We start from the raw sequence: 15,368 nt of genomic DNA on the forward strand, positions 1-15,368 counted from the left end.
AACCTGAAAGTGCCGAACTGTTCAATAAGTTTATTACAGCACATTTTGCAAACATGGTTTAAAAATTTTTTTGGTTTAAAGTAAGACTAAGGCCTAACAATTAACACCTTGGAAAACTTAGCTTACCGGGATTTCTTATAGGGCAATATCTCCGAAAGTTGTGCTAATACGCTAAACATTTTATACAGCCCATGTATTGGCTTTAGCAATCTTTAAGCAATAACGGTAGCAGAAACTTATATTTGAACATAAACTAACACAAAAACATTAGTTCGTTAGTTTTAAAGGATAATTATCCAGGATCCTGATTAAAAGCAAATATCTTGCAATTTACGCTCTAACTGTGAATACATACAGCTACTGTCTGCGCGGTTCATATGTTCACTGGCCGGAACAAGGTCCTTTCCAGCTCCTTGCAGACTGTTGGCAAAACGTTCTAAGTGCAAAGCGCAAGCAATTTGAAGTGCCTTGAATTGCTGAAAACTAAAAACATGTGTTTGCTGCATTGGCGGATTGACAACGTTTTTGCGCTTCGCTGGAGTTCGAATGTAGTTACAGTCAATATTAAAAGCCTTTACGAAGCACCTTGAAAAACCTACTTTGCTTTCTGCTGTAGTTCAATAATAAAATTTCAACGAGGTTTGCAATAACGTTCTTGACGTTGACAATTCAGAAGAAAAAAATCAAATTTCTATGACGTTTGCAACAACTTCCTTGACGTAAAACAATAAGAAAGCAGAAACACCAAAAAAATTGCTGGACCATATTTGCGTACTCGTTTTTGCCACAAAATTGAACATGGTTAAGCTACACTGAAAAGCAAAACACTTGGAACAAATAATAGCGAAAAAGCAAATTTTCTGGAGATTAAATTACTTATTGTCATAACAGAGTCAAAAGACAAGGTTTTTAGAAAGCACTTAAACGGTTTTGGCCTCGTTTTTCTATCCTCAAAACCCCTTAGAAGGGAGATTAATTGAAGTTTTCGAATAAATCAATTCAGCTTGAAAAAAACGAAGATAATTTTTTTTATTTTTTTTTAGTCGAGTTCTTGAATTTGTCACTAAAATTCAGCGGAACGCAAAGAAATGTACGATAATATTTCAACAATTACCATGCTTGGACGGAGAATTCAATTTCATCAAGGAATATAAATCAAAAACAGCTCCTCTGGTAATTTTTCATCAAGGAATGTCCGAAATATAAAAAAGGAGCCGATACCCGCTAAAGTGGTATTATAGGTGGTCGTCCGATATTATCGGTAATCGTCCGATAAATGGGTTCCTGCTGGGGTAAAAGGGGGTTTCCCTGCACCCAGGTTGCAGGGGGTGGGGTCTCATTAGGGGGGTCCACTGGCGGGTTTGCATTTTATGTTGCTTCAAGTTTTGTTTTTTAATCATTCATTTTTGTTCTTTGGAATGTTCCGTGAAGTTCATGCAAGAAATCGTATTGGGGCTAATAAATATTTGCGTAAGCAAGTTTGCCAAACTATGAAACAAAAGCAACTCAGGCAATATTAACTGCTTTCATACAACCTATGAGGTATCATTCATCATCCACAAGTTCTAAACAAAATATTGCACACAGACAACCATAAAATGTAAAAGAACAAAATCTTTCAAACAACCAGAAAAGACAAGAAAAAAATTCTACAAACAACCAAAAAAAGACAAAAACAAAACCCTTCAAACAACTTAATACAAAACAAAATCCTTTAAAGAACCGAAAAACAGACTAAAACAAAATCTATCAAACAACAAAAAACAGACAAGAACAGCAATTTAAACATAGTTTGCGATCAAACGCAGCGATTTATTATCGTGAATTCTTTTTTTTAAGAAAAATTAGGCTAAAACTAAAGGTCGCAACGTTAAAGCAAATTTTGGCAAGCAACAAAAAAAAAACAATATCGGGCCGGATCGGAATATATCTTTCAAAATTTTGGAAACCAGGGTCGATATCAAATGTCAAGTATCGGACATCCCTATTCAAAGCATTCCATAACTTAGTATTGTCAAAGATTTGCTCACTATGGTATTTGCGCTCAAATTCCACTATAAAGTCTGGCAATATGTGGGTCAAAAAGCATGGTTTTCCGACGATATTCAGGCCAAATAGCGTAACTAGCTGGTCTTGAAAAATAATTCCGCACCAAAGTTATTTGGTCGGAAGGGGCTGGAATATATTTGGGGTCCTACCCCTCTACGTGCGTGAAAGCGTTCTGTTACGTCACAATATTATCATTGTGGATCCAAATTGTAATTACGGCATTTTCTTCCCAATTTGTAACCACAAACCTGAGTTCTGTTTTGAACCAAACCATTAAAATGAGTTAAATAATGTGCACCTATTCTTGTAGTAATCGTTAAACGAATGTTGTGATACATCAAAACACGCATCGGAAATTAAGCATAAATAAATCGAAGCGTAGGGCGACAAAAGCATTTTCCCCTTAGATGTTTTTCCGAAATTATAGACGTTAGCAAAAAACTGCAAAGAGACGGAATTCTAGAAAAATTCTCGAAACGGGCTAAAACACACTAAAGAGAAAGATTTCCAGTTGTTAAAATCGACCGAAAATAAGCGCATGAGATTTAGCATTCGACATCTCTAAAAAACTAAAGTACCATCTGAACGTGATCCGCCAAAAAATTGATTGAAGAACCACTTGACTCTGCGGACCCCGGAGAAAATTTGACCCGCAGAGTGAAAAACTGTGGCACGCGGCAGGTTTAAGTTTTGGCAACAACATTAGATCGATGACCGACAACATATAAAAACGAGCTTTTATTTGCATATATCCAAAACAAACGTATTCAAAGCACGGCTAAAGTGCGCATAGAAGTTTACGCATCATCAATTAGCTACATTTTCAACCAAGTTAGGACATATAGAAATCTAACTTGTAAATTCAAACTTAATTCTAACTCCACGATAATGATGAAATTTCTTCAGTTAGAAAAGAGAACAAGAACAGTTTTATTGGAACGAAATAAAATTATCCTGGCTTAAATCAAACTTAAAACCGTTGACGTACATGTTGTGAAATATATGTCACACTGAGGCACAAAACTGATTATGGTATAATGTTGGCGCAATATCAGACATCTTTTAGATGTTAAGCATAAAGTTGAGGTATGGTGTTGACGTGTTAGAAGCGTAAAAAAACCCAGCTAAGTGCACTTTCGGTTAAAGACTACTTCATTAGGATACTTACATAGGATGTATGGGTGTGTTTAAGTAAACATAAAAGAGTTGAAATGCAGTTTTAGTTTCTAACAACTCGCAGACAAAGTTTGATGTAAAGCGACATTCACACACAAAACACAAAATTGTCACAAGAACTCTGATAAAGGACAAATGACAACTCTGATAAAGGACAATGTTGTTTTCACAAAACTAGTATGTCACTTGGTACGACAAACTGCACACGTATTTACAAACCAAACTTGAACTATAAACGAAACCGCTGAAAGCTTGTAGAAACGTACAACAGCGGTCCTTTAAAAAAAGATTGCAAACTTCAAACAGAGTCGTCACTCATAACTTTAGGTAAATATAAAAATGATGGAGCTTGATTCTGACCAAACTGCCAAAATATTGGGTGCTATTTCTTTAGCCTAAAAGTAGTATTTTGATAAAAGAATTAAACCGATTGACAACCTTCGGATTTACGAATTTAAGAAACTCTTGGTCGATTTTGGCTTAAAAATAAGAATAAATCTAATTTGGCTTCGTTTAATATCGGGTTAATCTACATTTTTCACAAGGCGTTCTTGGTACAAGTATGGCTGCAGGTTGTAATTAGACGTCCAATAAAAAACCCTGGTTCAAGATTTGTTACATGACTAATTCTGGTGATTTTATGATTGGACCAGTCGAGTTTTCTAATTGAAAAACATCACATTTAAGGTCAGAATTTACAACACATAGAAGGGCTTGGAATTATAAACTAACCAAGCAGCTTATAGGTATTTTTTGATAAGGGCCGACTACAACTCTTTCTTTAGATGCGGTCGTGCTCATAGGCTGGGTTGTTGGATGCAGCCACCTCGACACTATAAGGAGAAGATCTCCCATTCTTCCCGTTTTTTGCTCCGTTCTTCTCAGGCTTCTTCAATTCGTCATCACTGTTGTATTCCTCCTTCTTGTCTTCTGGTTTGTAGAAAATGAAGCCGAGAAAATAGATGATCGCTGCTATGAAGTTCACCACCACGACTGCGAAGCAAAACAAAGGTTAAAGTTACCTTCTTGGAGTAGATCGGCATCATCTTGATTAAGACGTTTCGATACGAACTTGTATCATCATAAAATGTTTAACTGAAACATCTCATCACGACTCGACCTTGGCTTTACAATTCATTATCAAGCTATATATATGATATAAGACGCCATATCTATCCAGTTAGTGAATCACTTCTTTTTACTTACTCAAAACGACGAACACTATCGCCATCTGCCGGTTATCGTAGATCCAACACGATCCCCTGCTTTGGTCGCACTGACGGGTCTGCCATAGTCGGCAGGTGGCGTCAATGGCGGCGCCGAAGATTATCGGGCCCGGGATGGTTCCTACGGCCCTCGCAAACACGGCCGTCACCCCCAGGCTGAAGGAACGCATGCTGTCCGGAACCACTCTGCCCCCCCAAAATAGAAAATTAGGACGTTTTAGTTTGGTAAACGAGGATGAAAAGCGTGTCTAGTGGATATATAGGACTTTCTTGATTAAAAATCTGGAAATAAGGTGTCACTGCTGAAAGACATATGTTAGATTTAGAATTATACACATACGGCTATCTATAAGTTGCTGAATTTGTTACCGGTAAAAATTAATCAAAGAAAGCTGTGGTATTTTTGTTTGACCTGCCACATTTCGCCGACCTATGCATTATACAAGTCGCCCTCTTTAAAATGAAACATCGCTCGTAAACCAACTGCACGATAACAAGCGTTCGGCGTCATTCACCCCAATGAAGACTACTGGATTTTCTTGAAGATATATATTTTTATATATAGTTGTATGGTTCTGCAGGCCCCCTATTCTATGAAGTTGCTTGTACTAACAGAATGTAGCAGGTGTGTACGAACAGGGTGCAGCAGGCAATGGCGTATGATTGTTTATCGACTTGCTCCTCTCTGAGCCTGTGTAGCTCAGTTGGTATAAAACCTCACTGCAGGCTAGCTGTTTTTCTAGCCTGCCTTACTTGCATCAATGATCGAAAGATTCGGTAAGTCTGCCATGGATTTTCGGATATATATATAATTATAATATTTCGCCAACAATGACATCAACAGTAAGATTGAACCGTTAAATGAATCATTCCCAATGGAATTTTTTCTTTGTGTCTTACCAACAAAATCGCATAAACCTTGCAAAAAAATTTTCGACTGATAAGTAAGTAGTCCAGCAAACATCAAGGTCAGGCCTTCGTAGATGTCAATATATGTGTATAGGCTATATATAATATCTATATATTTCGATTTAGTTAAACATATATACTGCGCCGAGAATGACATCAACAGTAACATTTATCCGTAAAATAAATCATTTTCGAATGAAGCTTTTGCACTAAATAGTTGTATTTTTGTGACTTACCGCAGCTGAACCACAATGGAGCATGTGATTGGAATGAAGGTGAACATTATCCCGAAGAACTGGGAAGCGAGGAACGCATTTAATGTGTTGCAAGTCGAGTAACAAGCCCCAGGTGTTGCCTTGCCAGTTGGAGCTGGGTTGCTGGCGTTAGGGTTGATACACCCGCAGTTCTCGTAACGCTAAAGAGTCGTCACAAGGGCAGGTAAGGTCAGTTTGCTGAAGTAGCGAACCGTAGGAATGGTAAAAACTTTTTATAAGAGATTTGAACCAAAAAAGATTTTGAAAATAGCTAAAAAATATTGAAAAATTTTGGAAAGAGATAATAGGGTTGTAAGAAAAGGTTTAATGCAGGATTTCTTAAACTGGGGACACCTTAGGTTAGGGGTGCCTGAACTAGTGGCAGGGGGTTTATTAAGGTCTAATTGAAGTCTATAGTGCGTTGTGGTTGATGAACTTACAGTTCTCGTAACGCTAAAAAGTCGTCAAACGAGCAGGTAAGGACAGTTTGCTTTGGTTGTAAATTTTAGATTTAGGACTTTGAAGAAGTTTAACCCCTCTGGTTTATAAGCAAAGTATTTCGGTTTTTCAAGTTTTATGCCTCTGCACAGTGTTGTAATTTCTGTGATAATTGACACGGATTTAGGACTTTAAAGAATTTAAACCCCTGGTTTAAAAGTTGTGTCCAAAGTAATACTGCTCGTGATATAATGCAGGTTTTCTGTTTTTTAACAGTGTTATTTTTTCGAAACCACAAAACGTAAATGTAGTAAGTTTTTAAATAAAGTTGTGTTATGTTCAAACTAAAGACAAGTTTAAACTACATCGATTTCAAAAGTGGCAGTAATCATTTAATTTAGCTTTGGCATGGCTTTTTTTAGAATGGCAAGTATTTAAAAACCATCTCATAGTAGAGACTTTTTTCTGTATGGATAACTTTTTGTTCTATTTTAGCGTAGCCTGTCAAGCCGCATATGTGCACGTCGTTGCTCTGTATATCTTTTGCTATATAAACGTATGCGGGCGACCGGCAGACAAAATAAGCCAAATATATAGAGATGCCGCCTATTAAGCTAATCCTCTCATTAAGAGAATATTTTTTTCTATCTGGATGACTTTCTTTCTATTTAAGCGTATCGCCTATGTGCGCGACGTTGTTCTACATACGTCTTTTACTACACGAACGTATGTGGGCAACCGGCGGACAAAGCCAGATGCGTCAGCGCGGCCTATGATCTAATCTTTCGGATGTTTTTTTCTAAAACTACTACGGTAGAATATAACCCGTCATTTTAACTTAATGAAATTTTGGAATGCCCTTGTTTGAAATTCGTATTTAAATTTAAATTTTAGTGATTTTCTATATTTAACAAGTCATGTATTGTTATATTCAAAATACAAACCAAGATATATTATAGAGATGCTGAACAATTAGACTATGAACGTATGTGGGCGGCGGACAAAGCAAGCCAAATATATTATACAGAGATGCTACTCATTCAGCAGAACCTACAACTGGAAGTCTGCTTCCTGTAGGTATGATCGGTCTGTAGCATCCGGCGTGACAAGGCGAGAAGTATGTGATCCCGTCCTCTCCACAAACTGGGATGAAGAACTCTTCCTGGCACTTCAACTGGCACTTCGAGTTGCAAGATGAGGAAAGGTTGCCAACTTGCAACTCCGTCAAGCTGAAAGGTGAATATTTAGTTGTGGATGTGTTTTTTGTTTGTAAAATTTTTGTCATCCGTGCATATGGTGTTTGTTTTGTAATTTTTTTTCTAATTGAAATAAAGTAACGGTTAATAAAACAAATGTCAGACTATGCACAGATTTGTAATTCAGTTTGCAAAATTATTTTTTCCAACATGAGTGGCTCTAATAAGAATCCTAAGAGGCTATAGTGGAAGCATTTTAGAAGAATATTCTGCACCGAAAGTGCTGAAAGCTGGCAGTTGGAGTTGCAAGCAGAGAAATGGTTGTTAATTTCCAACTCCGTTGAGCTGAAAGGTAAATATTTAATTATGGTTATGCTGAAATGTTTTCTTAATTTTGTGAATGTTATTTTTTCTAAGTTGAATACAAATAATGGATTGCAGCATTTTTTCGCACGACGTTTACTACACATCGGTGCTTCTTAACTAACGCGCCAGTGAACGTTACAAGATTCCCCGCGGGCAAAACGGATTTATTTTACTTTTTTTTATTTAAAGACATAGTCATTTAAAGACAAGCAACCATGAGGCCTATAACATACAAACTTACAAGCATTTTAGGAAAAATATTAGTCTGAAAAAAAAATAGAGCTCTTTTCGATCGTTAGGTGCGCCGCCAGGTTTTAAAAGTCTGCAGATGCGATGTAATGTAAAAAAATATTAAGAAACACTGCTATGGCAGTTGTGTGCTATTCGCATTTTATTGCTATTCACTCACGCGTAGGGCTTCGTCACACCAGCAATGTCAGCGCTCCAGCAGTGGAGGAATGAGAGTGGGTTGATGAGGCAAACCAGGATCAGACTTGCTGCACTCAGCTTAAGGATTCCAGGCGTCTTCAACTTTCCGAAGTAGATTATAAGCCCAGCAATGATGTGACCTACTGCACCGGCTGGCACCAGAATGGCTCCTGTGAGGTAAATACGTGCTGGAAATTTGCCTTTATTGATGATAAAAATAGTAAAGCGAAAGAAATGAGTGATTATTTTTCTTACCGGTACATGTCGCCACTGAGTAACTTTTTAAACCCCATATATTTTTAGTTTACAGCTTTTTTAACCCAAAGTTAATTCTCATTTTTAACATAGGACCCCTTTTTAACCCGGGTCTCACCCGGGACTCATTTTTAACCCAGAGTTAATTCTCATTTTTAACCCCCCTTTCTAACCCGGGACTCATTTTTAAACCTGAACTTGTTTTTTTACCTCAGATTTTCGTTCGATCCTCCAACTAATTTTAACCCAGAATACTTTTTATCCTAAAATCTTAATTTTCTCCAAAACTATAATTTGTATTCCAGTACACTTTTTGTTTACCCTGAACTTTTTCAACCACCCAAGGCCCCCATTTATTACCCAGAACTCATTTTAATCCGGACTATTTTTAACTTTGGCAAGGCATTTACCCCCAGAACCCCATTTTAACCCCAAAACATTTTTGTTAAACAGAACTCTTTATTTGGGTACACTATGCACGGATCGATAATGTAGCTTGATAATAAATTGCAAAGCCAAAAAGGTCGAGTAAATCGACATCATCTCGATTATTGAGATGTTTCGATACGAGCTTGTATCATCTTCAGTTAATCTGCCACATTAATAATTAAGATGATGTACATATTCTTGACCTTTTTGGCTTTGCAATTTATTATCAAGAACTCATTATTATTTAGTCAGCCCAGAAAGCATTTTTACCCAACCTGTTTACCACCCAGATTATATTTTACCTCAGAACTTATTTTATGCACTAAAAAACATTTTTCCGTCCAGATTTTTATCGCTTCTCACCGGCGTATGTCGACGCTGTTCCAATATCCAAGAAAAACTCATTCTCGAGAAATTTGGTTATAAAGGCCGACACCCCATTGACAATTAGAGCTTGGCAGACGCTTGCAATGGTAACAAGGGTGAAGGTAGGGTTGCGTAGAAGGATCCAGACAGATCGTGGAAAGTCCTTGACCGACTTGCCAAAGTCCTCTTGGTTCGCGTACTTTCCTCCACCTGTGGCGTGCACTTCAGATTCGCGCTCCGCTCTGTGTTTGTTGGTGCCTAGGTTGGATGGAAGTAAATTAAGGTAAGGTTGTAAGCCTCTATTGAAGTAAAGTTGGATCGAGGTAAAGTACAAATTAAAGTTTGATGTAGGTGAATTGAATTGAGCTAAAGTTGGTTGGTGGTAAAGTTTGATGGGCGTTAAGTTGGATGTAGGCAAAGTGCAAATTAAAGTGGGATGTAGATACAGTTGAATGGAAATAAATCATGAGGATAGGGAACTGTGCTGTTTCGCAGATCACGTTTGTATGTCATAAGAGATTGACCGATATTACTGCTTTAAACTGACACGATGAGGTAACAAAATACTTTTAACGGCTGGCCGAGAACCAAAGTTAAGAGTACTATGGTTATTGTCAATTGGGAAGGGTTATGGCCCTGTTTTCCAGAATGCGATTTTTAAAATAAACAAACACAATAACTTACATACGTTTTGTAATTAAAAAAAACATAGCAAAACCTTTAAGACTTGATACAAAGTATAACGTATAGTAAACTTTATATTATAGTCATTAAACAACTGATAATATTGTGCTATTCATCTATGACATATGGTGTATTAGAAGCGATTGTGATTTGTGTATTAGAAGTCAAGGTGTGGTATTATTGTTTTGTAGCAAGCGTACAGCAAATATTTATGGATGTCCATGTATACCGGAGGCTCAAAAGTTTAAGAACCATTGGACTACAAGCATAAATAACAAACTTACCAGGTAATTGTCGTGGAAATCCCAGCAGCGGGATGAATGTAATCCAGCACACAGCCATCCCCATCAAAGGCCCAACCCACCAAGCACCAACCCAACGAGGATCGAACAGTGTAAGGTTGTGCCTAACAAAGTTGGAAGTTAGTATATAATTTGGTATAAAAAATTATTGATCCTTATTTTTAGTATATCAAATTTGGCGTTGTATGTCGGCTGTTAAAGTCTCCATAAAAGTGGGACAAATTCCATAGTGTAATAAATAAATAAAATCTGTTTTGTTGTAAACCATTCTTCGTAGCATTTTATTCCGATACCGATATATAGTTTTTGACATTTTGTTTATCACAAACAAGCAACATAGTTAATATTGCAACGTGTCAAGACATTTTTCCATGTTATAAGGCCAGAATTTGTTTAGCGTAAAGCAGTGTTATTATATTTAAATATCAATTCATATTTTTTCAATAAACTTAACTTTAACGAATAAATAACTAAGTTGCATCGCTAAGTCATTGCTAAATTTTTAAAATATTTGATATCGCTCGGCACCGATTGTACCGATACTATCTCAGAACCGATATTGTCGGACATAGATTCTACTGACTAGTTTACATACTTACTCGGACTGCGGTACAGTGTCGTAGTCAACGAAGTAGTATTTGAAGAATTCAGCTCCCACCAGGAATCCAACCACTGGACCAAAAATGGCCGCCGAATTGTAGATTCCTAAAACCAGTCAAATGACATTCTTATTTTTCAAACCAACTCATGGAAGCATAAAAAGCAAAAGAAAACTAAATATACGTTGATATAGTGGAAATACACATCTTGTTTTTACAAGTCACTCCAAAAACCACCGGGTAAAAATATAATGCAGCAAATAAATGCAAACCACCCAGATAAAGTAGTGGAAAAATTATTTTTGAAGAGTCACCCCAAGCAAGAGAAGTTGAGATATACAACTGCAACAACTCAACCAGGTAAACTTGTGGAAAAATCATTATAGCGAATCACCTCCATGCAAGAGCAGTTAAGATATCCACCCGCAATCAACTACAACAACTCACCGAGGTAAAGTGACGACGCTCTTTTCGATACGCTCTCCTCCAAGAATGAGATGCCAAGCGTAAAGGCAGGTGTAACCCCGGCTCCCATGAGCAGCGAACCCAAGAGAAGAACGCCCGTGAATCGAGTAAGGTCCTCGGATTGCGTGCAAGTTGTGAGGTTGCCCAAGTTCATGGCCGGGCTGATGCACCAAGCTGTATATAAGGGTGATTTCACGGTTAAAAATGGTTGGCTACGGGTTTAAAAGTAGCCTAAATGCCGCTAGCGTCGACCTAAAGGATTTTGGTTTTGGGATGTCGCGATGTTGCCCTGTCTTTGGTACGACTAATTCACCAAGCCGAACACAAAACTCGTATTTTTTTACTTTAAAAAGGTTTGACACGGTTATATATTATTACTACAGTAAAGAAAAGGTCCTGAACAAACGGGGGTATGTAGGAGTTTTGTTTGGGCGGTTGCAAGTCGTGATGTTGCCTAAGATCATGGTCGGGCTGACGCACCAAGCTGTATATAAGCGTGGTGTCAGGGTAAATGTGTTTGGCTATAAGTTGCGGACCTGTGAGTTCTGTTTGTTTGGGGTCGTGGTGCTGCCCAAGTGTTTTGGGCTATGCACCAAGCTGTATATAAGCGTGGTTTCACGGTTAAAAGTGGTCGATCACGTAGTTCAGAAGTAGCCTAAATACCGTTGGGGAAACGCGGACCTATAGGATTTTTTTTATGGGGGGGATGATGATGTGATATTCACCAATGTTAGTAAATATCCAGCCTGCCTAGTTGGTTTTTAGTGTTGGGAATGCCCTTTCTTCTTTGCACGCCAATCAAATCACGACGCTTTAACATCAATGACAAACTACATCACTTGGGTTCACAGTACGACTGATGCACTGAGCTAACACAAAACTTGGTTTTACGGGTAAAAATGGTTGACTATACGCCTGGTATACATTAATGTTATAGCAAAGTAAATGCCCCTGGACAAACTCGCAACTGGAGTTTGTTTGGGGCTCGGGAGTTTGCTTAAGTTAGTAGCAGGACTGATGCACCGAGGTGTAAAAATTGTGGTTTTACGGTTAGAAATGGTTGACTAAGCTTATAGATTTATGCCAACCGTTGACCTAGAAGTTTTTTGAGGGTTCGCGATGCTGCATATGTTCGTCACAGGACTAATGATCCAAGAAAGCAAAATGAAGTTGCTGTGATAAGGCACGGTTGGAAAAATGGAATATTCCTATCTGTACAATCTTTTTCCTTATTTTCTTAAAAATACTTGGAAATTGAATAAATTTCTTTCCGGAATCCTCGCAAGGTAATATCATTGGTTTATGCTTACACAGACTTTAAAACTTTTCAAATAACTGTAATATACTTAGCTACACTATGCACGGATCTGTAGTGTAGCTTAAAAATGAATCTCGAAGCCAGAAAAAGTTGAGTAGATCGACATTATCTTGAAGTTTTAATTCGTACTTGTTTGGCCATCAGTTGATGGGACTGAAATATATCCAAACCTCAATCCACCTTTTATAAGTGGGGTTGGATATATGTGAGTCACAATAACTGATGGTGATACAAGTTCGTATCGAAACGTCTTTATCAAGATGATGTCGATCTACTCAACCTTATTGTGTTTGAGGTTCATTATTAAGCAACAGTGCTATAAATGCGCATACCAAATGATTGTCTTAGCTACCCTTCATACACATAAAAAAACATCCCTTACGCAGTAACTGTGAGTTTCCGTATATATATTTCCCAGTTGCAAAGTGAGGAACGGAGTAGATTAGGCACCCTAGTCCAGCAACTGCGCTACCAATGGCCACAAGCCTTGGTCTGTTCGCGTGCCCCCCGAAGTAAGTGACGAAGAGGCTACAAACGCAGAAGGCGATGTCGTAGCCGATCACCACCAGGCCTGACTGGGTGCTGCTCAGACCGAAGCGCCGCTCCAAACTGCTTGCGTTGATGTTCATGATGCCGCCGGACACGAAAGCTGCGGAGAATGGTGAGCAATAAAGAAAACATAGAAGGTGGAGCTAAAGCAAAATCAAACCCAAACGGCCAGAAATAAAAAAAAAACTTTTAAAAACTTGACTTATGTTTCGTGTCTTAGCCCCCCCAAAAATTACATTTTGGTAATGCTCTCAAATTTCCCATCAATTTCTTTAATATAAAGGTGTTAACTTTATCAGAAATAATTATTTAACTTTTATGTTTAAATTAAAACAAATATTTAACCGACCATAGGATTTTAAAACAAAGAGGTTATAAAAACTAAAATATATAAACACAAAAATATAATTCGTGTTGAAGATTTAAAAGAACACAGACACCCTTTCTGTTTACTTTCACTAATTAAAACAGAAAACAATTTCTCCCTTCAATTGTAACAACTAACCTATTTAAAAACACAATGCTTAAGTCAAATCATTTTACCAAAATCAAGTAAATGCTTTCAAAAACAGTCACTTAAGTGCATTTACGTCAAGTCAGCTCAAGTCATTTTGCTCGAAAGACTTAGCCAAGTCAAAGCACTTGAAAACAGTGGCTTAAGTCAAGTCAACTCAAGTTATTTTTCCCGAAAGACTTAAGTCAAGTCACTTAAATCAGTTAAATCAAGTAAGTCAAAAACAGTGACTTAAGTGCTCTTATGTCAAGTCATTACCAAGTCCTTAACATAACAGTGACTTACTTGCACCAAGTACGAAGATAGAAGCGATAACCAGGAATCCAGCTGCGTTGTTGCAACATCGAAGGAACTTAAGTTTCACGCAGAAGAGCTGGTAATCGCCCTCCTTTGGCTCTTCACGCGACTCACGAACCTCTCCCATGATTCGTGTTGTGATGATACTTTGTTACAGGTATTTTAAGTTTTATTTGTATCTGGCTGTGCAGTCTAGTCAACTGTAAATAAAACAGGTTTGCTATTTATTGTAGTAACTATAGAGGATGGAACGACATGTTAGTTGTTCTTGTTGTGCTAGTGAGGATTAAATTGCTACTTATTTTCTTTTTTTATATTCTATTTTTGTTTACGTATGTTGCGCAGTCAAAACTGTAAATAAAACATGCAAGGAAAATATGAAAACCTATTTGGTTACCAAAATGTTCTCTGTGTAGCCAACTTTATAGAAGATAATGCTATTTAACAAGAAACCCAATAGCGCAGATGATTACATTGCTAATTGTATTTGTAGTTTGTTAGGCAGTTTAGCAAGCAATAATCTGACATTACAGATTTTGGTTGGAGGTTGTAAGGTACGTAATAAGAATATCAAAGCCCATACAGAAGTAGGTTGCATTTTAAACGTTTCAAACAATTCTTTATTCATTTTCAAATAATAAAACAGGTAGACTTTGCCTTATTTGGTGTTTTTCAACCTTATTTTGCGACGATCTTAATACAAACATAAATAAATAGGCTAAATTTGTATTCTCATAAACACATCGTTTTCACATTTTTATAGCGACGTGTACACTAACGTTCTGGTCCAACGGTTTAAAACTCAGTTAACCTTATGACTATTTGGAAGCTGTTCAACCAGTCAATTAAATTTAGGGCAAATATAGCAGCATTCATGATATCATGGCATTACATTTTTGCCTGGCAATGCACCAAAACGCAATTTCTAGACGACAAAAACGTAGACGATTTTTTTTTAACATTAAATCTTGGAGAGTAAACGAATATTGTCTCCTTTTCTCATTTTAACCCCACATAGCAAAACAACGACAGAAATACAGCCACGCTGTATCCAAAATATTAGGAGAACCTTTATTTGTACTTGGTGCTTCTGAAGGCAAAAACTTTTGCAGAACGACGCTAACTTAACTTTCCTTTATATTTTAACATTAAACAGTATAATAAATGTGTGTGGAAGAGATTCTTTGGCGAGGAAATTGAATAAAGTCGGGGGACAAAACGACGTCTTTCGCCATATTGTAATATTAAAATAGCTTCCAATAGGAGCGGCAACACTTTTGTGTATAAAGGCCTTCGTACAAAATGACACTTCCGTTATATTTCAATTCTAAAAGTACCGTTCAAATTTGTGGAAATCCTTTTTGGGTTGCGAAAAAGCTACAGAGGCTTAACCTCATTTTTCTTTTAGTTTTATATACGCCAAACCTGCCGTTATATTGCAAAACTAAACACATCTTCATAAAAGTTTGAAAGTAATTTGTATATGGTGCTTTTGAAAGCGAAATCGCCGTTTGTTGAATAACGACACTGACCCAATTTTCTTTATA

At 37.3% G+C, this 15,368-nt stretch overlaps 1 protein-coding gene across 1 annotated transcript; it reads right to left on the minus strand.

Annotated features, from left to right (window-relative positions):
* Window positions 1-3,787: 3,787 nt before the first annotated feature.
* On the minus strand, window positions 3,788-14,017 carry LOC146170354 (solute carrier organic anion transporter family member 4C1-like). Its single transcript, XM_083388918.1, has 11 exons — window positions 13,810-14,017; window positions 12,844-13,110; window positions 11,126-11,317; window positions 10,685-10,784; window positions 10,062-10,183; window positions 9,091-9,351; window positions 8,024-8,213; window positions 7,107-7,281; window positions 5,597-5,775; window positions 4,432-4,637; window positions 3,788-4,218 (listed from the first exon to the last, which is right to left on the minus strand). Exons 1-11 carry the CDS (start codon window positions 13,946-13,948, stop codon window positions 4,007-4,009), a joined length of 2,043 nt encoding a protein of 680 aa, XP_083245044.1. The 5' UTR covers window positions 13,949-14,017; the 3' UTR covers window positions 3,788-4,006.
* Window positions 14,018-15,368: the final 1,351 nt, after the last annotated feature.

Source organism: Ascidiella aspersa, chromosome 1, assembly GCF_963924565.1.
Source record: "Ascidiella aspersa chromosome 1, kaAscAspe10.2, whole genome shotgun sequence".
NCBI classification, from domain to species: domain Eukaryota; kingdom Metazoa; phylum Chordata; class Ascidiacea; order Phlebobranchia; family Ascidiidae; genus Ascidiella; species Ascidiella aspersa.